General features: G+C 40.8%; 1 protein-coding gene across 1 annotated transcript in view; it reads right to left on the reverse strand.

Moving 5' to 3' along the window:
* Positions 1 to 361: 361 nt before the first annotated feature.
* Positions 362 to 27,285, reverse strand: part of APCDD1 (APC down-regulated 1) — a 36,191-nt gene continuing 9,267 nt past the window's right edge. The window contains exons 2-5 of the mRNA XM_077352778.1: positions 22,915 to 23,098; positions 20,411 to 20,942; positions 7,342 to 7,663; positions 362 to 4,278 (exon numbers count right to left, since the gene is read on the reverse strand). Coding sequence (XP_077208893.1) covers positions 3,827 to 4,278; positions 7,342 to 7,663; positions 20,411 to 20,942; positions 22,915 to 23,098 — 1,490 coding nt within the window. The 3' untranslated portion in view covers positions 362 to 3,826. The remainder of the gene's footprint in view (positions 4,279 to 7,341; positions 7,664 to 20,410; positions 20,943 to 22,914; positions 23,099 to 27,285) is intronic.

The raw sequence follows: 27,285 nt of genomic DNA on the forward strand, positions 1-27,285 counted from the left end.
TATGGTAAAAGTGATTAAAGAACATTTGGGTTGGGGAAAGGAAACAGGGAAATGTCAAAGGCTTCCATTTCCTTTAGAATAGTGGCCCTTAGTTGTGATAATGTACATAGTTACGTGAGCATGTCCTGTAATGATGCACAGCGTTTTAGCCATACTGTACATTTAAGTGGAGTAGTGCATCATATTTGATGGCTGTACACACCCTAATCCATTTATATTTAACTCTAGATGGTACAAAGTCTGGCTGTGGAAGCAATATAGCTTGTTTAATAGAATATTCTCATTTTGGCAGAGAGCCTACAACTAAAAAACATTTTGACTTTCCAGTAGATAAAAAAGAACACATTCACTACAGAAGAAATGCTGAAGAATTTCAGTTTCATTTACAGTTTATTTAAACAAGTGCTCAAACTTCCCAAACTGTTAAATCTGTGTAACAATTCTGGGAAACAAAATAGCTTTTTATAATGTTACAAAAATAAAAAAATATATATTAGAAACAATTCTGGGGCTTTCTGCAAATGTACAGCAACCTTTAAAATCAAATCTTTATAGCCGGATGCCATTTGGAGATTAATCCGCCCAATGACGGCGTGCCAGTTTCACAATCTGAAGTACAGAGCCAAATGCTTAGAGAATTCTCCCTCTGCATACTTCAAAATGGCTGTAGTTATCAAAAAGTAGAGAACTGCATGCGTGCAGCTGCACAGCAGCCTTGCTGCAGAATGACGGAATTCCTTTCCAGGCTTCCCCCACTAGCAGGTGCTGAAAATTAATACCAGGGAGAGAGCCAACCCAAGAGCAGTTTCCAGTATGGGGGGAGGGAGGGGGGGGGTTGTTCAGTGACTACAGTCCTGCTTTTAAAAGCGGTCTTGTTTTCTCCTAAGTGCATGGCCAGTCACGTATCTGTTGACCCTGCTGCTTTCTGCTTCTGAAATGTTATATATAAGGACCCTCAGATTTAAATGGACAATTCACTGGGGAGCTGTTTATTTTACAATTGGGATCTGTAACCCTTCAATATTGTAAATGTTACATTGTCACAAGTGTTACCTCACTTCTTGAATGCTGAGCTGTAAAAGCAACTGCTGCAATTTTTTAAAATTTACACAATCCCTTTTTAGAGTTGGGCATGTTTGTTCCAGTTCTGTTTGCAGTTTACGCAGGTGCTTCACTCAGATATGCCATACAGCAGTTAAACCCATCGGACACCAAAATAGTTGGTCGGCGTATGTTCCCTACTCCTTGAGCAAACACACTTGTCTTATCAGGCTTCAATTGCTGAGATTCGAACTAAAACAAATTCCTTTATTTTGAGGTACCTACATTTCGTAGTCAGACTGGAGCTTGAGTAAGCCAGGAAGTTTTCGATCAGTCTTCATACACAAGAGGAGGTGGGAAGAATGAGGGGGTTGAGGGAGTGTATATTATAGCAATATTTGTGCCCCACTGATATTTTAACTGTTGTTTAGTGTCTGAATACTGCCTTGGCCTTTCCAGGAGTCTAGAAATAGGAATTTGCTCCAAGCCCTTCTTTTCTGCCCCCCCTCCATCCAGACAAATTTATTGTAACGGGGTGTATGAGTGTGTGGTGGGGACAGGCAGCTGGCAACAGGAGAATGGCGAATCCTTGCAGGATCTACCCCAGTGCCTAGACGATGCTTCTGAGCAGCTTCACAGGATCCTTCCTTGCCAGGATGCAAGAAAGTTATTTTTTGCTTTTAGGTCCAATTCATTAAGTTAGGCCCTGGAACCAAGTGTACCCATTTGCATGAAAGGAAGCTGCTTTGTTCTTAGCCACAGCTGGACCCAAACTTAATGAGACTTCCCCAGTTCAGAAATTTGCTGGCATCATTACTGTTGCTTAATGAATGTTGTTAAACTAAAGCCATGAGTCATTTATGCAACAAGGTAAGTGGTCAGTAACTAAAGTGCTTGTTATAGTTGAAGATATTGCTGTTTTGAGAACCATATTTATATATTAACTGTTAGCTGGATTGAAAAAAGAAACACAAATCATACTGGAAGGCTTTGTATTGTATCTTAGCATGAAGCCCTGACATAATTCAAAAACATACTAAGCCTACCGCGGCCACCCCCCCAAACATGATGGTTGAGAATTTACAAAGGGGAGTAATTCTGACCTTCAATAGAGGAAACTGGAAAAAAATGCTGGTGAAGAATCAGACAAAAGAACAATGTGTGTCTGCAAGTTACTAAACTGGAGTGGGGTTTTTTAGCCACTCTTGCATCAGGCACAGGTCTGGGATGCAGATGACAGAATGTCTTGGAAAAAGCACATCCAACACTGAATAGATGTTACAAAACGTGCCAGAGCGCCAGGAGAGTGGAGGAACTCTGCAGCCAAAATGGGCTTCAGTTTTTCTTACTCTAATGGCTCCTGTTTCATCTAACCACAAAGAGCATTTTGAAAGCATTTAAAAAACTCATGGCTGATTGCCTGGCTGTATGCAGTTAGCCTCTGCATACTGAGCTGGTGTTCTCATGGGCAATATCTGCTGAGTAAGGCTATCAGCTTCAGATTCTTAAGATCAAGCATTAAGAGCACATTGTCAAAAGGTCTCTGTTATTTTAAATAAGGACTGGGTTTTACAAATGCACTACTATACCTCTTATTGTCATATCTTGCCTTAGAAGGTCAGAAATTTTAAATAATGCATGGTGACACACCCTAAGCCATATTAAATTTTGAGTTGTATAGGTCAGTTACCTATGTTCGTGTGAAGCACAAGCATGAAGCGGGGAGGGGGGGCTATCGTTTTGAATATAAGCTGTTGGGTTTGTTTAAAAGACAGCAGTTAGTCAAGGGGCTGCTGTCAAGCTAAATTTAAAAAGGTTCATGTGGCTCTATGTCCATTCCCACTAAATAAGAATTTTTATGAAATATTCATCAGTTTTGGCCCACATCCTGCTGGCTAATAACATTCAGTTTTTAAACCACAACCTATTGCGAGTTCTTTTTTCTTTTAAAGTCTCTTGTAAAATACGCTTTTATGGGAATAGGTTTAGCCTTGACTGCTTCATTGAATCATCCAGTTAAATAAACTGAGATCCTAGGTCTGTATAATGCACATGGTTGGCATTCCATTCAACACAAGTCCCTCTGGGTTCATTTATTTGGTGCTTCAGAGTGCTATCATTTTCTTTTATTTTTTTATTATAACCAATAGATGGATCCCAGAAAATTGCTTTTGAGAAGTACAAGAGAATTTGAGTGCTGAATGCCCACCTAAATCTTTTATTCTCAAATTCAACAGTTATATATGAAAATATTTTAAATTATCTCTGCACGTTTTGATCGGAGATACCTTCCTTTTATGTAAAGTCTATGAAAGTGTATTTTAAAACATCCTGGCTTGGATTTCACATATATACATATGTACACTATAGCGTAAGAAGGATGCAATTTACCAGTATTGACACAATACGATAAAAGCATAATTCCTGATAAACTTCAAGACAACAGCAATGTTGGTCGTTTGTGTGTGGGGGGGAGGTGTGTGTGTGGGGGGGAAGGTAGATAAGACATTTAAATTCATTCTAATATGTCCTTTTAAACAAAAGTAACCAAGGAAGGAGGGGAAAAAACTCTGCAGTCTTAAAGTGCAATTACTGTTGTGCAGTCATGTCAGGCCCCAGATCATACTGGTTGATATTCAAAACAGAAACTTTGTGATCTTTAAAACTCAAGGATGGAAGCACTCAATTGTATCACGCAAAGGTGTTCTTGTATCTACAGGAAAAAATGTCTCTTCTGTTCTCGTGTATCCTGATGCATGTGCCATCCTGTGTCTCGCCTCACCTTCTAGCTGTAAATAACCAAGTGAGAAACAGTACAAATACTCAGCATCATAGCCAAAACAAGTGCCCAGGGACTCTGGGCGGGTGTTCCACTGCTGTACCACCCTAGTTTATTTTCTTCTAATGATCCATCTGCTCTTGGAGTTGATGAAGTACATTGAATTAAGGGCATCTGATATGATGTGGCTCTCTTCTCTGGCCTGTCTGGGCTGGATCCATCACTAGGCCTTTGGCCATTGTACAGCAAGTATCTTCCCTTCGCATCCTGTTCCATCTTGAAGATCTCATACTCCGTATGAGGAAGACGGATGCCCAAAGCAACACAACCATTTGTGTGAGTAACATCCTGCTGCACCCCGACTTGCCATGATCCTTCAGCCCCACATTCATTTCCATTGAAGACATTCAATAGGGAGGCAGTTGCGATGTCCATGGGAGTGACCTTCATATGATTCACTACAAAAGAGGCAAAGAGAGAGAGAGAGATTTGATATGTGATATGAAATAATCTTGAGTTTGTTGCTGCCCAGATGGACTTCTGTTTCAATATGAGCTTGATGTTAATTCATAAAAGACTCAGAGCTAATTGATAATGATATGTTAACTTTTAGGGTTGCTGGTTATCATGAGTAATCATGCAGAATGTAATCAAAGTAGTTTTAAAACTGGAGTCACCATCCCCATCTAGTGCTGCAGTCAGCAGAGCCCATCAACAGCTCAAAAGAAGGGGGGAGAGAAAAATCTTGGCAATTTGGTTTTTCTTATTAGTGTGCAGAGTTAAACTCTGTGATTTGAAGGAGAAAATTTGAGAAAGAAGATAGGTGCAGAGTGCAGGAACTAGGTGCAAACAGGATGTGGATTAAAGGGATACCACTTCAAATCAGTAAGAATCAAAATTAAACTGTGAATGCAGAAAACACCCTAGGCTTGATTCTTCATTCTTCCATGTGAAGTTTGCTGGGTGTCCTTGGGCCAGTCAGTTTTCTCAGAGTTCTCAGCCCCAGTTGCCTCACAAGGTATTTGTGGAAGGGAGAGGAAGAGAAGGCAGTTGTAAGTTGCTTTGAAACTATTTAGGATATAGAAAAGTGGGATACAAAAACCTACAGTTTTTCAATCTGACTAGCATTGCGACTGATATTTGCACATAATTAGATTTTAAGAAAGGGAGAAACTATCTTCTACCCCAAAGGCTGCTATCTAGATAGGAAAATCAGAGATTTTATAGTGTTTGTTTCACCATTCCCTCCTTCCCTTTCATACCCTGTGCAAGCCTCCAAATAAAACCAAGCTGGTTTTCATGAGAGAATAAAGGGGAAAGGATGCTGTAAAACTCCACTCAAATTTCATTTAGAAATTGTTCTAAGGCCAGGATATAAAGTTATGTCTTTTAACATATACTTGCTCGCAAAGCTAACAAAGTAACCAGTTCCAAATGGAAACAACCCCCGCCCCCCAAAAATGTCAGTTCCATTACCATCATATATCATCCACACTTTTAAGGCTTCATGTGCACAACATCTTGAGAAATGGGGAATCTATAAACTTCAGTGCTTTAAAGAAACAACCTTGATTTATTTCAGCCAAGTTCTCTTGATCCTGAGAAGACTGACTAGATTTAATTTAAAAGTAATTTAAATCATTTTCGTTTTGACTTTCAGTTGAACTGGATGGGCTCTGGCAGAGGGAATTTAATGCAAAATGAGACTGGCCCAGTTTTAAGGAGTGTGTGGCTATGAAAACATTCTGCAAAACTGAATAAAAATTAAGGCTTTCTTAGAATTTAGCAAACAGATGCAATCTTCTTAGATTGTCTTGTTTAACTCTACCAGTTGTTTTTTCATTCTCTTTTACAGCTTTGTATGTATAGTTTTGTAATGTAAAGATTGAATTCCACCTAAAATTTCCACTCTTGCAAGGGGGAGGGGGATGCCAATTCCACCCCTGCAGCCTTCAACCCCCCACTCCAGATGGGGTGGGTGGAGCAATGGGTGTAGGAAGAGGGAACTGTACTTCTATGGATGGAAATCCTCCTTTCTGTAGAAGTTGTAGGAGGGACCCCGGCCTGAATGAAGCATTGGCATGCCTGTCAATTGAACTTGGTCAAAATGCTTTTACCTGGAGAGAGCAACCTACAATTAGTTTTTGTCACGGCGTTCTCTGATAGCATAAGGTAGAAACAAGAGATCCTTGGAGCCTGGCTTGGCAGGAATATGGGCTTCCTCTCTCTCTTGCAAATAACAACAGGCATTTATTATCCAACCCAAAGCCATAGCCACTTTTCATTTATATTTGCCATTTGTGTGTGATTATTTTAAACACAACTGTGCAACATGGTTAGTCCTGGGGTTTTGCATAAAAGCCAGGAGCAGCATCACATCAAATATCTACTGGTATTCCACTGCCAATTTCTTTTTAAAGCCCACTGCAAGGCTAAGGTCGGGGAAAATGACAGCTAGAATTTCCCAGTCACATGTCACTAATTCACACTTTACTGCCATCTTTCCCAAAACTTCACAGCAAAGCAGATTTAAGAAAGATCAAAGGAAAATCAGAGAAATCCTGGTGGCACATGAATGTACCACGATTCTATAAAAAATGAGCAGGGGGGGGGAAATCACTTCCCAACTGTACTGAACTCAAGGCAAATAACCTGTGTTGAAACAGCCTTTGTTCTTGATCACTTAATTGTCATCTTCTTTACAAACTTCTCTAAGTGACAGGGACTCTGCTTAGCAAGTTCCCTTACCCTGCAGGTCTTTGTTACAGTCTTCTTTCCTTTCTCTGTTGATATAGGCCTAAGCTTCCCACTTCTTGTAGAGGGAAACAATGTCTGTTTGGGCAAAGACTGAAACACATGTTAGCTGTAATTTATAACTCCTGGTATTTGGCTGACTTCCTCCTCTGGTCTTTACCTGTGTGATTCAGCTATCACAATTATCTCTGTGCAAACACATAGTCAGTGTGTTAAAAACTGAATTTCTGCTTAAACCATCCTCTGTTTGGGCTCATGCTATCTCTGTTGACCATGTTGCTTAGACACTGTGCTTGGGGATTGTATGTGACGTCTCCAATTCATCCACACTTCAAATTCCATCAGTTCTCCAAACCTGTCACTACCTTCTTCAGCACACTGTTGTGTACTCATCCATTTCTAACAGTTCCCATTTCTATGTCCTTGAGCCATGCTCCTTGTTATCTTAGTTACTGCAAACTTTATTTCACTGGTCTTCATCATCCTCATCTTGATCCTACTTAAGTCTGTCCAAAAACCTGCTGCCAGGATTATTCATCTTGCCACTGACTTTGAGCACATACAGCCACTAAGGTTAGTTTCTTTTGCTGTCCTTTTATCCCTAAATCACAGGCTCACCCTCCCGCCACTTACCTGTCATTTCCCATTTCACCCTGTTTCACAAGTCCTCAGCTTCAAAGCACAATTTCACCTCTTTTCCATTTAACTTTTGTACAAAGAGCCTTTCCTCTTAAATTATCCAGCTTTTTAAAATCAAATAACCATACCTTTGAATACAAATTCTGTTCCGCCCATCACTTTGGATGAATGCACTCCTCGGCTGTAACGACCCTTGGCATAGATAGTGAAAGTAGGGTGCTTGCATATCGGATCAGAGTAATGATAGTAGTGACCTTCCCAAGTATTATTGTTGTCATGGAAAATGAAGTGCCTGGTGAGAAAAAGTACTTCAGGACGAACTTCGCAGCGTTGGCTCACCCATTCCCCATGTAATCCAATTGTTAAGTCAGTCTTTGGAGGTAAAATTGGAGGGTGGTGTTCATCTGACCGATAGATGATCCTGCATGCTATACATGAATGGTCATGGTTCTGAAATAAATCCAGTAGAAATCTTGTAAGACATACAGCCAATGGACAATACTTTGCAAAAATAAATATATAACATTTCCTTATTGTGCTGCAAGTAAAACAGTTCTGTCCTTTTTGCCTATCTCCTGCTCATCTACTCTTATGGGTACTGCTTCAGCAGCAGCTAGGAACTTTTGTACAGTTTATGCTTCTATAGGAACTGCCACACATGCACCATCAGGGTGTGCCGCGCCGCCTCTTCCCCCCCTCAAGCAGCAAGAAGCTAGCTGGGCCACGAGCCATGAGCAGCCACTTCTCTCGCAGCCTGGTGAGCTTTGGCGGCCGCTTCTCTCGTGGCCTGGTGAGCTTCTTGCTGTGGGGGGGGGGGAGAGGCAGGCATGGCCGGTGGCGGCCCGGTACCGGGCTGCAGACTGGGAGTTGACGACCCCCATTCTATAGGATAGATGCCTCCTGGCAGCTGTTAGAAAGTAGTATCCTATAATAATTGAACATATAGCTCAAGCTATATGGGCAAAGGTTATCTGGATCCAGGCCAACTGTTGATACTTGCAAGAAGGATAAATGTCTCACGTGAATAGCAACAGAAAGACAATTCCAACTTTTCTAGATTGACCAAAGTAATTGGCCCTGGCTTGTGAGCTGGTATGGAGTACTAATAAGAAAGTGATCCAAAGTTCCATCTTTTGCTCTGAACCCATTTATTATTATTATAGTAGTAGTAGTGTTGTTGTTATTATCAATAGTATTATTAATCAGATTTCTAGACTGCACTTCTGAGACCGGCTCAGGGTGGTGAACATACACAATTTATAAATGCAGTGGTTAAAACAGTAAAAAACATTAACAATAACCCTACACAATTTAAATCCTAATAAAAATTAACCACATCAATTAACAGCATCAGTAGTTGACTTATTACCCAGAGGTTTCTGATTGTTGGTAGGTCTTTCCCAGGTTAGGGATGTTTTGTCGGGTGGGGATGGACCATAGATGTTATAGATCAGGGGTAGTCAAACTGCGGCCCTCCAAACTGCGGTAGCCAAACTGCGGCCCTCCAGATGTCCATGGACTATAATTCCCATGAACCCCTGCCAGCAAATGCTGCAGGGGCTCATGGGAATTGTAGTCCATGGGCATCTGGAGGGCCACAGTTTGACTACCCCTGTTATAGATCATTGGCCCCAACCCAAAGCTTAGTAGAAGCGCTCCGACTTCCAGGCCAGCTTCTTCGCCCCCACTCTCGCAGCAAGAAGCTACCCGGGCCACGAGCGAAGCGGCCGCTTTGGCAGCCACTTCTCTTGCAGCTCGGTGAGCTTCTCCCTGCAGGGTGGGGGGAGAGGCAGGCATGGCCACCAGTGGACCGTTACTGAGGCCTTCCGGGACGCAGACCGGGGGTTGACGACCTCCACTATTATCTGTTTCAATGCAACAGAGATTTGTTTCCACTTTGGAAGCACATTCTGAAATCAATTCATTCTCTAGCACTTGACTTGAACATAATGGCTGACCACAAAATATTGTGGCTTTTTATAGGCAAATTTTCACCTAGAACCAAACGCTGGCATACAATTCTACTCCCCCCCCCCAGCCCCCATTCAAACATGTCTGAGTATCATTGTAAGTGCACTCATAAGCAAGACAGAGCTCTATGATGCAAGTAAAGTTAGTTGCTTCTCCCTCAAGGTTATATTCTTCTGCTTCTGTAACAAGTTCTGCAAGGTTTTGCAAGCTTCTTAGGTTATGGAAACTGAAAAAAACGGTATAGAATCTATCACAATCTCTTGCATGAGCATTTCAGCGCCAGCTTGGTGTAGTGGTTAAGAGCGCTGACTTCTAATCTGGCAAGACAGATTTGATTCCCCACTCCTCCACATGCAGGCAGCTGGGTGACCTTGGGCTTGTCACAGCCCTGATAGTGCTGTTCTCACAGAGCATTAACATCAGGTCTTTCTCAGCCCCACCTATCTTACAAGGTGTCTGTTATGGAGAAAGGAAAGGGAAGGTGATTGTAAGGCTGCTTTGGTAGAGAAAAGTGACATATAAAACCCAACTATTCTTCATTTCTGGCTCACTACTAGCTACTCATTTACTTCCACTTATAGAATTGGAGTTCAGGGAGGAGAGGTGGGAGTCCAACAGTATTGGGTAAAAGCAATTTAAGAAAACACATAAATTTGATCAAATATTATTCAGCATTTGTTTCCCGACAGCATTCTTCAATTTCATTGATCCCACTGCCTAAGGGGAAAGGGTTAAAATTCACAATGCTAAATCCATTTCATATGAATAAACTTACTTCTTTTGTGTTTAATCAAACTCTCTCCCAGGAAACCCTTTCCCCATGTATACGCCTTTTGTGAAATACTGTATTAGTTCACTTGGAATATCCTATCCTTAACCAAGGTGACATAATACAAAAAGGGTCCCCTCCCCTGGCCAGGCAGCTTAAGGTGGCTTTGGGCTGCAGCTCGCAGCCAGATCAAGTGGGGCAGGTGGGGGCTGGCCAGCTCATTAGCAGGCCCAGGACAGAGCTCCTTAGCAGGCAGTCAGCAGGCTCGGAGACCCTCGTTAGCAGGCCCTCCACCAGGACCATTTGCCCAGGGCCCTCTCCCCTTACCTGCTGCTGGCTCCAGGCACAGAGGCGTGTCTGAGAGCAAAGAAGCTAGAGTCCAGGGACGGAGGGCGGGAGATGCAGGAGCAGGGCCAATCAGGGTGTAGGCAGCTTTGCTGGCTGCACCCTGATTGGCCCTATTCCAACTTGGACAGCCGGACATGTTCCACCCCCCAGGCTGTTTCACTAATATACAGAGGAACCATAAAAGATGAGCACGGGATACAGTGATGAATTACTTCCTGGTTGAAAATAAGTGTCAGGAATGGAGAAACAAATCTTTCTACATAGAACAGAACTAGGGAAGAATTTGGGAGAACATATGTCTCCCTGCTAGATAAGCTACATGTAACTATGATGCCAACTTTTATCTAAAGCTGCAAACAAAATGTATTGTTTTCTCAAATGATAATGACTAAAAGGAGGACTATCAGGCTTTTGCTAATCAGACGGGAAAAAATAAAACTTCTCCCTCATCCGTCTCATTCTATTTCAGCTCTTCCTTTATCCTACTCTTTCCTCTCCTAGTGACGCCATAAAGAAACAAATACCCAGCTTAAAAACTCTTCATGGAATGATTTCATTTCCCCCCATCCCTGCAACATCTCACTTGGGGCCAAGCTCTTTGAAATGTTGCTTTTAATTTAAAGATAGCACACAGGGGAGAGAGAACATGCTTCCAGTTAATTTTTCTCCTCCCTTCCTGAACTTATTTTTGTGGTAATCTTGATGCTACGTTTGCTGCTAATCCTAGTTACAGACAATAACTCACCCACTATCTGTAGTTAAGCTATTGCATCACAATTTCTTTAAAAAAATACTTTGGAAACATACATTAAAGTACAAATTATTTCAGGAATTTTGTTTCTCCCATCTCTCCTCTTTTAGTTCGGCACACTTCAAGCTAAACCATCCAGATCTTCATCTGGTGTAAATCATTGTCGACCCAATGACCCTAGTGGAGCTGTATTGATTTATGCCAGATGAGAATTCTAGACCAAGAGCTGGGACTTGTTTTGACTTTTAAAAATTGAGAGTATTGCACTTAGTTAAGAACAGGCAGTTCTTGCCTATTAATTGACTAAGCCTAATATTGACTAAGATAATTGTTTCATTCTGCCGACTCTGGTTAGCCTTAGAAGATGCACTTAGCACCGGACCATTAAGTTGGTGTGGTGCCAGCACTGTCAGCTAATGGCACACAGAAGGGCATGTCAGGTCATGATTATTTTATTCAGTATTTTAAAAGCCTATCATAGGAATGATTGAATCTGGGTCTGGGTGTTTTGGGGTAAGATATCCCGCAGTGAGCCCAAGGGAAGATCTCATTTTAAAAGGGGGATATCAAATGACCTCAAAACAAATGGAAAAGGGTGGAACTTTTCACCCTACACTGCTGTAGAGCTGACACCACATAAAAACACTTTCATGGGTGTTTCCCAATGCCTCACTGCCCAGTCAAGTCTAACCCAAGAGACTATTTCACTAAATCGCTAGAATAGCTCTCTCACCAAAGGGAGCGCTAGCAGTCTTTTCCTGACTCACATACAAGACTAACAAAGGATAAGGCAATTCTCTCAGGAAACACAGCTTGCAAAATGGTGCGTGGACTAAGATCTAAAAGTAATTATTTAAAGGGATGTTACCAGATTCCCCCCCTTCAGGCCAAAGCCTCAGAATGTGTGGTAAAGTTATATATTTTTTTAATTGTGAAGTTATATTTTAACTTCATTATATAGTCTAGCTTTAAGTGTCCTTTAAAAACCAGTCCTAAAAATATGTTTAAAAAGTTAAAGCTGCCTGACTTGTCTACTTCAATAGGATTTTATAACCCTTTGAAGGCAAAAGATATTTTAGGAAAATAGCTTTGGTTTCCCACTGAATTTAGAGTCTTGGGTGAAATTTCAGAAATGAAGCATAACATACACCCCCTTCCTTCTCAGATTCATTATGTCTGGATCTGCTACTTACTTCACTGAAGGGATACTAATCTGCAGTGACAACCCCCTCCCTTAAAATAAATCTGGAAGGAGCATCCACAGGGTTCCTACAAAAAGTTAGTCAAAAGGCTGAATTTGAATATGCAGGAATGAACTATGGAAACTAAAACTTCCCCCCTTCTGCATTGGATTTAGATATCAGACATATCAGAGTCTCTTCCTTCCATGCTTATTCCTAGTGAATAAACTGTGATTAGTTGCAGGGAATAGCCAATATACATTTGCTAAACAGTGAGCAGGGAGTCAAATGGCACCTGTTTCCATTATTTTAAGATTTTCCAACTTAAGTGAAAATTTAAACAAAAAATTGTACAACCTAGTTTCCAAAGCCATCTCTTAATGATCAGCATTTACTCAAGATTATAAAGATTTATTCCGCTATCTAGTCTCTGTACAAAAAATAGTCACAGCAAATTTATTTGAAGATTAAAGGGAAAAATCAGGTTGGATTCTATCATGTTATTCCATATCTTGTATCAGAGAGGAGAGTCCTTGTGCTGAAGGAACAATGAAGAAGCATGGAACAAAATAGTAAGATCCAAGCAAATGCAGCATGCATGCAGCAGGGTAGGTATGAACTCAGTTGGGCTTGAAGCTTGAGAGAGTAATGGACAGGGACAGGAACATGGAATCTTATACCCTTTCACAGGTCTTCCTGTATTCACTGCATAGGCACTGACAATGCCACTTTGGCAGATACTGTTTGCAAATACCAAAGGCTCTAGCAGTCTCCAGACAATCACTGCTGGGCCAAGATGCTTCTAGTCTTCCTGACAGCCGATCCTCACCACCCTGGAATCATAATGAATGGCAAAATCTGCAAATACCCAGCAGAAAAACAACCACATGTCCTGTAAAATGGAATGATTACTATGATAGTGTGGTGGGAGTAAAAAATGGCTGGAAACTGCATCATATAGTCACACTACAATCCATGAATAAATGAAATTTCAAATTTATTTACAATTGTATTTATTGACCGACGCTCTCGGCCCAGCCAGTTCATGCCAGTTTACAATCTTTAACTGCTCCTCGCAGAGCGGATAAAATAAAAGAGTAAGGGCTCCGTCGGCGGGCCCTGTCCGGGATGAGGAAGGGTGCTGATAGGCCCCTTCCCCCGGACTGACAATCAGAGGACCTAATTGGGCCCCCCGATTGTCAGTCCGCCGGCAAGGGACCAATGGCGAGCCGCACGCAGCACAGTTCGCCATTGGTCCCTTGCCGCTGGACTGACTGACTAATCGGGAGGCGCGAAGCACTTCCCGATTCGCCCCCCCTCCACGTTCCCAAGCATACAGCCGCCCGCCGCCATTACCTGCCTCCCCTTGGACAGGGCAGGTCGCCGCATTGCTGGATCCTGTGACTGCAGCAGCAGCAGTAGCAGTGGCTGCGGCTGGCAAGAAGATGCCTCGCCACTGCCCCACACACGGAGGGGCGGCCGCGGGACCAAGCACCAGCAGTGCCGCCGCCCGCGCCGCACACTTCCACGCGCCCTCCCCCGCCAGCCCACACTGTCAGCAGCAGCTGCCAGTGAAATATAATCTACAAAAGCAGTCTACAAAACACTCCCCCATCCCATCTCCTCATACCCTACTGCAGCAGTCACCATTGCTCTGGAGGTTATTTACTGGTGGTGTCCGGCCTAGGGGCCTATAGTTGTAAATGGCATCTACTATACTTTCTGTTGTCAATGTCTTCCCTTTACTGGCATTCCATTTCTGTTTGGCCTTCAGCCTTCGGTTTTAAGAGTTGATCAACAATTTAAAATGATACTTGTGACTAGACTATCTGTCACTGCCTTCTAGGATTTCATTGACATTCTTTTGTAAACTGGTGAGGCAATAGATCAAAGATTTGACTTCAGTGTAACAGGTGACTTCTTGCTCCCCTTGTAACTCCAAAAGTAGCTTATTTGCATAAGTCTTTTGGTTGACTTGAAGGAATATTTTTTTATGTGATTTTGCTACTAGATGAAATTTATGACTAATTTTGTAACTCAATAATTGGAGAAACATCCTCATGTTCTGATTGTTCAGATGTACTGTAAGAATGCAATTCAATCAATTTCACAATTAAATTTATTGATGGAATCTCAAAATCCTGTTTCTATGCCTAAATCATCCAGTATGAAATTTAATTGCATCAAAAGTGACTGGCTAGTCATTCTGCTTATGGTGGGAATGAAGAAGAAATTTGTTTCTACAGCTTTTTTTTATCCAGCCTGAATTCATTCTATTTATCTGAAGTTGTTTCTTGAGATGTCACTCTTAGATCACCCACTCTCTCTTTTAGTTTAAGTTCTATATCCTGCACGGAACAGTTCAATTAACTTTCCTTTCTTCAGAATTTCTCTTTTCCTCTCTACAACTCTTGGTTATTAGGAAACTGATCCTCCTCCATTTAGGCAAATTATCAGTCAATTCTAAAAAATTGTGAGAGAACCAGAGAAACAGATATTCCAAAATTCCAGAGTGACTCAATACACCTTATAAGTAATCCACATGTCTAGAATTCAGATGTTATAACCTTAGTTTATTATGAACATCCAGGTCCTTTCCGGCTTCTTTAGAAAATCATATTTATATTGGCTCTGGAGGAAATTCCAAGCCCTAGTTACAAACTTTCTGTGAAGTATGAGTGCCAGATGACAAAAACAAATAGGCCAAGCAAGACTTTGTTTATCATGCATGTGCAGAGAACAATAATATTTTTACTTATATTAGTTCCATGACACTGGTATTTTTAGAGTTCACATTTCATTTCAAGCACCTAGTGTCCTAAGTAAGCTGAATTAAGAAAAGGAGTAATTTCGTAATTTCCAGAAATTTCATATGCCTCTGGAGATACTTGAAGATACTTAAGCTGAGTTAAATTTTGTCATGCATTCTTACAGTCTAAACCCAGGAAAAGGTGACTTCAATTTTGAATAGATTCCCTCCTGCTATAATTCCTATATTCCACCCACATGTACTAAATTTACAAAAACAATAGAGAATAGTCAGGATGTCTTTACAATTCAAGCAAAATTAATTTTGCTGAGGAAAGGAAGTACCTTTCTTGCTGGACTGGCAAAAGACCTACCTAAACTAGTGCAAGCAGCAGCAAAAATGAGCCGATTTTATCAATGGAAATATACCAAAAATGAGCCAATGAACCATCTCCAATTTTAAGCATGTAAGCAACCACCATGCAGAAGTGACTAAATTGAGCAATTGTTCCAAGTTTTGACTGTATGTAACTGGATATTATATCCCCCTACCCTACTTTAAAGTCATAACATACAGTTATGTCAATACTGGGGATGCCAGTCCCCAGGTGGGACCTGGGGATCCCCTGGAATTACAGCTCATCTCCAGACTAAAGAAATCAGTTTCCCTGGAGAAAATGGCTGCTTTTGAGGGTAGACTTCATAACATTATATTCCACTGAAGTCCCTCTCTGTCCCAAATCCCACTCACTCCTGACTCCACCCCCAAAGTCTCCAGGTATTTCCCAAACCAGACCTGGCAACCCTAGTCACTACAAATTTCTACATTTTGGTGGGAAGTTTTTTTCAGTGAGATAAGAACTGAAAGTTAACTTTTGCTTCCCTTGGTTTGCACAACAGTTGCTGTATTACTCTGCACCAATACAGCTACACTCAAATTTAAGATTGAGTTGTAAAATAAATATACCACAAAGGATATATTTTTGGAGCAAAACTCCTTGTTGTTTTATGTGCTTGGGCAGGTTTGGGCTTCTAAAAATTCATTCAACTTAGCAGCTTGGCTTGGATCTGTCTATTTTCACTGTGGGCCTTTGATTTACTATCTTGCTACTAAACCACTGTCAAGAATTTGGAATAATCCCAATTCTGTTTGGCCTTCAGCATTCCTAACATATCCAGCGATCATTTGCTTTTAATTACCTCTCAGTCCAACCTTTTGGACACCCCACCTTCAGCTTTGCAGCTTTATCAACTTCAGAAACTTCAAGGGACCTTTTTTCCCTTCATGCCTAATTATTTTTAGTTAGTTTTTATATTTTAAAATAATAACAAAGAGGAAATGAAACAAGCCTTGCCAGATGAATTCTGTACAATACACCTAATTCACTTCAGCAGCGATTTCCTCACACTACTTACTGTTTGACCATAAAGGATTAAAAAAACAAGGTGATTTAATGTCTCTGTTTATGCACAGTGTCCAGTTTCCAGAAGAGTGTGAGACTGGTGGTTTTAAACTCAATTTAGTAATTAAGCTAATTTTCAGCTGCTTCCCTATGGACAAACAATTAGAAGACGAAAGAAGTTCAAAGAAGAAGGGTTATAAGTGCACAAAGGGCTCTTCCTTGCAGGCCATTTTTTTCTGTCTCAAAATGTACTTCTCCCAGCTGCTTTTTACTCTGTTGGGGATAAAGGTACACCTGTCTACTTTTTCATCACAGGGCAAAAAGTCTGGAAGGAACTAATTTTGATATGACAAACAGCCTGCAAGGAAAGAGATAAGCACTTTCTTGTGATCTTTCAGTCCAATTGTACCTTCTCACCACTGTCTTGAACAGTAATTTGAAAACCATTCTGGGGGAACACATTCACATGCTTCACCAGGAGCATTTTTTTCTGGTGCAAGCAGTCTACCACTGACACATGAAGCAACTGTTAGCAGAATGGATTTTCATGCCCCATCTCAATTTCATATGTAATCTGATCCAAAGCCTCGTCTTCAAGTCTGACTGATCTTTGTAAGAAAGAGCATGTGTACTAGTCAAATGGACTGAGCTCTTAACCAACTTTTTCATCAAAATCCAGCACTTTTGTTAGTTTGGGTTTTTGTTTTGTTTTTTGGCATAAATGTAATATGCCTAAATAATTTAAAAATATATTTTTGGCCATTTTAGATATCTTTTGGGAAAGGTGTGCTGTTTCTGTTTAAAATTTGCCCTGTGATAAATCATGGGACTGTTTTTAAAATGCAGATTTTGTAACAATGTTCCTTTGCACCTGATTTGACGTAAAATCAGTGAAAATCTCCAAAACGATGAAATGTACAAAGTCAGAGGTAACTGTGAAGCACTCTGTCTGGAATTAATTGATGACAACTAAAGACTCCAATGTGGTTCCAATTGCTATGTGCATTCCTTTGAGATGTCATCAGAAAAGATGTAAAGACTGAAAAACACTAGACTGTATTTTCATTCTCTCTCAAAGTACAGTTAGGTCAGTGAGATATGGAGCTCTCAGCTCCAGATGAAAGCTTTTGAGGTTCTCTTCAAGATGAGAAAGAGCTTCCTTTGTCTCTTCATTGCTCTCCCTGCCTCTCATAAAATGTACTTTATACAGAACCTGCATCCAGGCCCTTGATCATGTAGAGTTGCTAATGGACTTGTTTTTCAGTTTCTACTATCAGCTCTTTATTCTTTCTCTTTGCTCTAAGATTGCTGCCAGACTGCCATCGTTCAACATTCAGAAATGTAACTGTTTTTCCCCCCATGGTGCCTCCTCCCTACACCTCCTCTGTAACATCTGTTTTTTAAAATAAAGTTTGCTCCCTACCCACCAATGTTTTGTTCTGATTTTTAAGGATTTACATAACCAAGGTCTAATTTACACCTAGCAAAATTGTAACTCCTAGAAAAACAAAGGTGGTAACCTTAGGAAATATAGCATAATATAATATATAATAATATAAAAATGTATGCATCCAAGTCAAGGGGATGTAAGAATCATTTGCAACAAGGCGAGATAGAACAGATGCCATCTTGATCATACAAGGATTCATTTCCTTGGCTTTTATTCTTTCCAAGCTATTCCTCCTTGATCATGTCAACATTTTTGAAGCTAGATTTTAATTTATCCTATGCTAAGAACCATAGACCTATAATGCCAGTTAGCTCCACAGACTGATGTCCTCCTCTTACAGCTAATTTCATGTTTATGCCTAGAAAATTCTAAGCTTATAGTTACTTAAGCATATAGTTACTCTTTTTTTGACCCTCAATGAAATAAATGGTCACAAACTAGAAATGAGGAGATGTTCACATAATAAATTAAGATTAAAGATAAATAAAGCCAGGATTTTCCAAACAGAAATCCTAACAGAAAATCCTACATTGAAGCAGAGAGGTAATAAATTTATTAATGTGAAGATGACAAGCAACCATTAATAAATATTGTGAAGCTGGTAGCATAAACAGGAAAGATATAATTATATCCTTGAAAAATCTTAATTTTACAAAAGTCTGAAAGGCAAAAAACTAGGGACATTTCTATCAGAATTGCAATGAAATGATGTGTTCTACCTGTTCTGCAGATATTTATTTTACAGATGCCCCTCCTTTCTGCCCTCATAAAAGCCACCAAGGTAGCTAACAAATCAACCAAAAATTATTACAAGCAACAACGCCCTATCATTAATTAAAACAAATAAAACCAGAGCTAAAATATATTTTAAAAATTGGTCAAGATGCAGGGATGCCTGAAAGAATGCCAAATGAAACAAAGTCTTTGCTCCCTGGCAGAAGATGGTAACAGGGGACAGATTAATTTCTCTGGGGTGTAAGTTCCAAAGTTTTGGTGCCACTTCCAAGAAGGCCTTCTCCTGGGTTGCCACCTCATCTCAGAAAGTGGGAGTACCAAAGCAGAGCTTTCAAAGATGTCTGCAGTGGTCAGACAGGTTCATAAGAGAGTATGTATGTTGCTCCCAAATCAAACAGGGCTTTAAATGTCAGCACCAGAACCTTGAATGGTGCCCAGAAACAGACTGAGAGCTGGTGTATATGGTCTAAGACTGGCTTGATATGGTCTCTATGTCTCAGTGAACATCCACCAGCTGCAACATTCTCTACCGAATGAAGTTTCTGAACAATTCTCAGGGCAGCTCCATATAGAGCACAATGTAGTAACCTGACAGAGATGTAACCAGGGCATGTATACCCTTTCCCACACTCACCACAAATTTTGTTCCTAGCAAAACATACAAATTAAACAAACTAGACCACCAGGTTACTGATCAGCTGGAACAGCTTCCAGGCATATGAGAAATAACCCCAGATAATTCTGTATTGCTATCAGGAATATCCCAAGTGTAGGACTCTGAAAAGGGAGAGTTTTTCCCTCACTGGAACTTGGAAAGTAATCTGATATTGTTGCATGTTTAGCAATTTAGCATTAATTGTCACATGCCCTAATTTGGAGAATGAAGTGCTGCTTGAAAGGAATAACAGCTGTATGAAGAAAAATATATGATGCCCACCACAGTGAGAAAAACAGTTTGCTTATTAGAAGCTTGAGTGTGTGTGTGAGAGAGAGAGAGAGAGAGAGAGAGAGACCCATTATGCATGGGGGTTTTAGCGCACGGGGTGGAATGGCGGCGACTAAAATCACGGATAACGCACGGTGCCGGCTGCAACCGGGCGCAGCTTCGGTGCATGCCGCCGAAAAAGCCGCGTTCGCGGAACGCGGAAGAAAGCGCAGCTTCCGGGTGACTGGGGCGCAACCAGAAGCGGCGCCGGGATCGCCGCTTGCATAATCGGTTACTTTGGGTTTTGCCGCCGTCGCACCCCGCCCCGTGCATAACCGGTGTGCGTCGCGTCTTCCCCCTCTGCGTTTTCCATGTGACCCGAAATCGCCGTTTCGGCGGCCGTGCATAATGGGCCAGAAAGAGTCATTATGTCATAGGCTGGAAAGAACAGCAGTGGCATGAATGATACCTTTGAATGGAGAAGCAATAGGAATGTGTGAAAGTAATAAGGAAAACCTTGGAGACACAGCCTGAAGCCTTTAGCTTTTTGAAGAGCTTATTATCCTTTAACCAAGTCAAGGATTCCCATCCAGGGTTCTGAGAACCCTGAGGTTACATGAAACATCCCTGGGGGTTACATGGCTTTCTTCAGAAATTTGGATGGACGCTGACAACACTAGACGTCACTGGAGCAAACGTCCCCTGTTGATCTACAGGCCTAGTCTCTTTCTCCATAATGGAAACAGCAAATGATCAATTGATTGATTGGCTGACTCCCGTATCTTACTTCTGCACCTGCTTCTCTGAAGCGGCATGTCACCACTTCCAGGGTTCCTCAAAGCCTGAAAAACATGCCAGGGGTTCCTCCTCTGGATGGATACTTTAGCTGTTTGCCTTGGAACTGATATTTACATACCTTGGCATTTTGTAAAGGGGGTTGGTAGCTAGACGGACGATAATACATCCTCTGAGCAGGATCAGTGTGAATGTCTCCAAGAAATAGCTCTTCAACTAAGTGGTCTAAGTTATGGTGAAGGTATTGCTTCTCTACACGGATCAGCTGAAGTTCATGCATGGCAAAATTCAGAGCTCTGATGCATTCATAGCCATTTTCTTCTCTCCATATATCATAGCTCACATTCTGCTCCCAAGGCTTATCTTCTGGTATAAATCCAGGGCACGTACGGTTGACCAACTGGCTTAGTCTTCCAGCCACAGCCTCATTGTGATAGATGATCTGTATGTTGTGCAGCTGATAATCGGCTTCAGTCCCCCCTCGAATGATCCATGATGCTTGCCGAAGGCGAACTTTACCACGAATAACTAAGGTATATATTGGGTTTGTGCAGCGGTTACCTCCATAGTAAAACTGGTAGGCTTTGAATGTATTGTTGTGGTAGAATCTGTATGATCTTGTGATGAATTCTGGGCCAGACCTAACTTCACAACTGTAGCAAAATGGGAGATAGATTGGGAAAAAAGGGAATTTAGTAAAGTGCAAAATTGTAGCTTATCAAAGTCCAAGTAGCTGTTAATATTCCTAGCATTACTTCAGCATCGTATTATAGCATAACTTTTACTATAAGCAGATGGTTCTTTTATAACTTTTTATACTCACAAACATAGAAGGCTTTAAAAGAGCCATTAGACAGACTTGGTGGTCTATCTACTGGTCTTATGATGGAAGGGAGCTTCCATAACTAGAGACAGCAGACCTCTGAATTGCAGTGCTAGGAGGCAAGATCAAGGGAATGCCTTCATCTCTATGTTCTGTTGATCTCCAGGGCAATTCGTTGTTCACTGTATGAAACAGGATACTGGATTAAATGGACCAGAGATCTGATTCAGTGGGGATCTTTATATATATTTTTAACATAGTTCTTTTAAAATACAGTTTTCCCTTTCCTGGGTTAATTTTTCTGTGCTTCTTTTTGAGAATTTCCTCCTAAATTTGGGATTTCCACATTTCTTCCCCAAACTATTTTTCACTGATATAAGGATTTTAGTGATGATTACGGTTTCCCTTCTACTCCCATTCTCTTCAGTGGAAGTTTTGCCTGAAAAAGGATTACAGGACTGGGCTTGAAGAGAACCTTATCTCTCCAAAAAAGGCTTCCTAAGAAAATAATTGAGAGTACATACACAGCTGAATAATGCAAGCTGACACTACAGAATAAATACTTCTAACTAAATGTTTGTGATCTTAGATTAGCACTTAGGCATGCTTGGACTAGTCTGAAATGTTTCATAATTTCTTTATTGAACTTTGGCTTAGTCACATGATATGGCATAAAGTCAATGATTTACTCACTTGTCCTTTGCAAATGGGTTGTGTTATAACACAAAAAACAACCCATAAACAGATGATTATCAATCATACCATAATGAAGACCGCAGCTACAGTCCTACAAGCAACACAGCACAGCCTTCCAACTTCCTTCAGCAGGCAGCACAACATACAATGCTTTAGAAGCTCCCTCAATTTTGAAAAGCAGCATGAAGCAGCACAATCAAGGTGCAGTTATGGAGCAGTAAGGGAATAACAGATTGTTCTAGAGCACCACAGTGCTCAACATTTATTTCCTGGAACTGTCGATGTTTGGGTCTTGGGAATAAAATGCTTTGAGTTGCTTCCTACCAACTAAATGACTGGCTCTTCTTCCTTACACCTCTGAGATTCCTTACATCTCCCTCTGCAGCCATGTGGGATCCAGTCCCTCTTCTTCCTCTGGAAACTGGAGCTGAACTGTGCCTCTCAGCCAAAGAAAAAAGCCATTCCTGGCCAAAAGTACCGACAAGTTTGGAGATCCATGAATTATAGTCGACAGAAAAATTGTATATAAGAATGTGGTGGAGTAATCATTATTCAGATGGACACAAACCAGCTCACAAGCCAAAATTTGGGCTGAACATAGGCCGGTTAGTAGCCGAGAAATTGATGTTTGCGGAAGGCACCTTCCCTGGACATTTACTGGACTTCTGACTGCTCAACTCTTTGAGGCCAGCCATTGATGGGGGGTGGGAGTGAAGGGTTAAATGGCTCTGAGCCATTTAACCCTTTGTTTGCCTCCATTTTGAAGAAGCAGGGACCTAAACAAATTGATAAACCCTTCCTAGGTGGCCCTGTTCCTCTTTTCACATCTCCAACAAGTTATGGCTGGGAGAAAGGAGGAAGCAAACTTAACAGACCAGCTCAATTCGTGTTAAGGCCCATTTAGCATGGCTTGTTTTGGAGTGTGGCTCATAGGGTGTCCACACCCTGAACTGAACCACTTTTTAAAGGTTCATGCCCACCTCTAGTGCACTATATTACTCTTCTAGTTGTCTACAATATTTGACTGTCAACGTTAATTGTTAATGTCTATGAAACTATTCTAGTCTATATGGTTTGTTGACTATCTTGATTGTGGATTTCCTTACCCAGTGGAGACCCAATGTCCCTCAATTGTTGGAGGCATTTGTACTGTGATCCGAGCTCCATTGTGAAGATGTTTCAGCATATGATGACACTGTGACTCCTTAAAAGTTCTCCATGCATTCTTCTCCAGTGATCGAGGGTGGGACCTGCTATCCGGATGAAGAAGTGCAGAACCTTCTCCAAGCCCTGAAAGAATAAAAAAGGAGATATAAAACAATTTCAGTGAACATAATCAATATTTTCTATTGCTAACCACCAAGATGTGTGTGAACATGGCTTTCTGTGCTCCTGGCATATTTTAATATTGATCTGCAAGTACATTCCTGTACTTACATATCAGAGGTAACGTGGGAGGATCAATACATTTTATCAGTGGAAGTATCTTTAGAAATGAGAAATATGCTGGGAGCAGTTTTCTGACACATGTGTATGGTCAAAATACATTAGGACTACTGCCACATTACAAAAGGCATGCAGTCTTACAAGTCATTAAAAACTTGCAAACACAAAATTATATTATCCTTGAAAACAATAAACACAATCAGTAAAATCCTTTTGTGATTTCAGAGTGTGTGGAAACAATTCTAGACTTGTACAGGATTTACTGACTGAGCAATAGCATCACTTAGGCCCATTATGCACGGCTGCCAAAATGGCGATTTCGGGTCATATGGAAAACGCGGAGGGTCATATGGAAAACGCACGGGACGGGAGGCAACGGCAGCAAAACCCAGAGTAACCGATTATGCACGTGGCGACCCGGGTACCGCTTCTGGTCATGCCCTGGTCACCTGGAAGCTCCGCTATCTTCCGTGTTTCGCTAACGCGGCTTTTTCGGCGGCATGCACTGAATCTGCGGCCAGTTGCAGCCAGTGCCGTGCATTATCGGTGATTTTAGGCGACGCCATTCCACCTCAAATGCGGACCTTCCCCTCGGTGCATAATGGGTCCTACAGTGCACTCTGTGCAGAAATTCAGTTTTGGGGTTGAGTTCTGACCTGAGTAAAACCTTTACCAGGTGGTTTTTAAAGTGTATTTCTCTGGGCAGGTAACATGCAGGGAAGAAGTCAGTTCAATGGCTTTCCAACATCACCTCAGCTACCTCTTGAAGAAATGCTAATCATTCCAACTAGAGACAATAGGATGGTCCAATATCTTCCCTTCCCTCAAGCAGAAAAGAGATTTGGAGGTATTAAAGACTAGAAGGACTTCAGGAAGAAACTGCTGGAGACTTAAGGAAAACGTTCTTTAACCTGGGTCAGTGAATGTGGAAAAGAGAGATGTTAAAACTCCTGGGAGTAAGGAGGGAGCTTTATTCTGCTGAGACCATCTGAGCAGACAAAACTCTTTACTGAGGTCTGAATGAGGCACCCATTCGTGTGTGCTGGCTTACACCTGAAGGAGTCTTCAGGGTAATGGAACCTCTGTAGAGCTCTGTAACTTTCTAAGTTAAGAAGCTTGTATTATATTTAACAAAAAGGGCATGCAAAACTGGGTGGGACAGAGGAATTGCATTTTATCCTTTCTTTTTGGATCCCTTGCTCAATCTGGTGCTGTGTACTTGGGACACAGGCCTTCATATTGCAAAGATCCTTGGTTGACAGTACACCTCTGCATGTTCGCTTCTCCTTATAAGGTTCCTACCAATGGAACAGAGTCTGATATTACTTGACTGTCTAAATCAATCAGCAGTTATTACCCATAATGACAAACAGATTCTCCATGTTCAGAAGCAGTGTATGGCTAAATACCAATTCCTTGGGGGGGAGGTCAACAACAAGAAGAGCGTTTGCCCTATTTCATAGGACATTTGGTTGGCCACTGTGAAAACAGGAAGCTGAACTAGGTGGCCCACTGGTCTGATCCAGCATGGCTTCTCTTATGTTCATATGATATTTTCTAGTAGTTTCACCAAATTCATCATTATGATCAAAGAAAATCTTTGTCTAAAATGCATCAATGTTGTTCATGTATGTTTTTCTGCATTTTAACACATATGCAGAAAACGCCTGTAATATTAATCATGGGAAGGATATTTCAGACATAAAAATACTCTGAATGCAATTTTATTTCTTTCTGATGATATGCATTCAATATGTATATATGAAAGCACTTCCCAATGTTAAAGTTTCAGAGGGTATTACTTTAAGTGGGCAGCTGTGCTGATCTGCCATAGAACAGCTAGCTTCAGTCAGTAAGCACCCTAAAAACCATCAAGATTTTCAGGATATATGTTTTTGAGAAATGGGAGTTTTGACTCTCAAAAGCTCATACATAGCCTTGTATAAGAGCAAAAAATGTTGCTCTCTGTTGCTAGTTCTTTCTAATGTTATTACAGAACTTCCATTTAAAAATTGAAGAATACTGGAAATCTAATGTGGTATTAAATTTAAAGTATTCACATGATGGAAATCTAATGTGGTATTAAATTTAAAGTGTTCACATGATTATATTAAATATATTAAGATTGTAATTAAAGTATACACAAGAATGCAGGTAGAGACACAATGTATGGCGCATGAGATTCCATTAGTAAATATTTCTTTTGATTTACACCAAAGTAAATAAATATGTGTTCCATTAGCTCCATAAAAGCAAAAGCCAAGTATAATCTACACTCATTAAATGTAATGACAATATTAACATGATGATTTTGTCTTTGCAACGAACTTTTCCAGTGGAAACTTGTCAGGAGCTTTAAACATTTCCAAAAGATACAGCACAATTGACTTTGATTAAAAATACTTATCTAGTCAGTTACCCTACACAATTAAGTAAATATACATTAGAATTATCTTTTAATATGGAAACCACATGACAAAAGGTATACAGTTCCTCCAGAGACTATTATGTCTCACAGCCAAGCAGATGTTTGTTTTCAGCTTTACTTTAGTCACTTTGAACATCAAAAGGACTAAAGTCTTGCAGAACTGGTCACTAAATTAGTCAGAAGAAAATGAGATGCAGAGAGCAGCATATTGAAGCCATTTTAAATGTGTATATGAATGAGTGTGTTGATGACAAAGTTTGCTTCCTCTTTGATACCTGGGTAACTAAAATAAGGAGGTTTAGCCACTTTACAAATCTGAGTGCCTCTTCTTTTTCCCTCTGAACTCAGCAGAAGTCTTTCACTTGTGAAAGTGAATGGGGGCTCATAGTCCACCCAACTGAGCTGTGTTTTAGGATTCCTAGAGCTGGATTAGCAAACATGGATGATAACACACAATTTGAAAATATCAACTGCACATCTGAACAGAATGTGGATGAACCTTCCCTATATATTTTTGAGACACATCATAAAATCAGAGTCGATCACATTTATTATTGTATTAGATTAGAAGACAGATGGTATTGTTATCATGCTTTCCACTTTCATATCCAGTGTTTGTCTCTGGATTTAGGCCATTGTTTGTTAGTACTATTTAGGCTCATTATCAGATTTTTGAGGTAAGAGATGACCAGAAGTGGTTTACCATTGCCTTCTTCTGCACAGTACTGACCAGGGCTAACTGAAGTGTCACTGACCTTGCCTATCCTCCACCAGTCTCACCTTTCACTATACCTGCTACAGAGTAGATAACAATAAAGGATTTTTTTTGTGCCCTCAGCACCACTGGAACTGTCTGTTCTCTTCTGCTGATGAGACCATCCAAAATGAAAGAAGCTATAGGGCTGGAAGAAAGGATCCCCCCCCAGGTCGGATGATACTCAATAGGCTACTGGAAGAGCTGAGGGCAACTATGACAGCACTGGTCTTAATGATGCAGCTGCAAAGTCTGACAAAATATGAAGTCTCACAGAAAGCCTATTAATATGACAATCCCAACTACAGATGCAGAAGGAGAAAAAATTGAAGGCTTTTATGCAAGTGTCCAGGAAGAACTTGATCACACACCTAAGCAAAATGTGTTGATAATCATAGATGCCTTGAACACAACAGTAGGAAACAAAGGACCATCAGATACTGTCAGAGGATTTGACCATGAAGCAGGGGAACAATTCATAAAATTGTGTGAAGACAAATTGTTTATTTAAAACATATTTCAGGCAACCAAACAGATGCTGTTGCATACTTGGATATAACTGGTTGCCCAATACAGAAATCAAATAGATTAAAATAATTGGAAACAGAAGAGAGAGAAGCTCTATTCTGGCTACTAAAACAAGACCAGGAGTTGATTGTGGTACAAACCATGAACTCCTAATGTTGAAAATTAGACTAAAGCTGTAGGGGAAAAAAAACACCAAAACATTCCAGAAAAATTTAAAGCCCATGTCAAGAACAGGTTTGCATTATTAAGGTCAAACAAATGCAAATCAGAAGAACTATGGGTTGAAACCAGAGATATTAACAAAGAAAAATGCACAAAATT

The sequence above is a fragment of the Paroedura picta genome, chromosome 9, assembly GCF_049243985.1.
Source record: "Paroedura picta isolate Pp20150507F chromosome 9, Ppicta_v3.0, whole genome shotgun sequence".
In the NCBI taxonomy this organism is placed as follows: Eukaryota; Metazoa; Chordata; class Lepidosauria; order Squamata; family Gekkonidae; genus Paroedura; species Paroedura picta.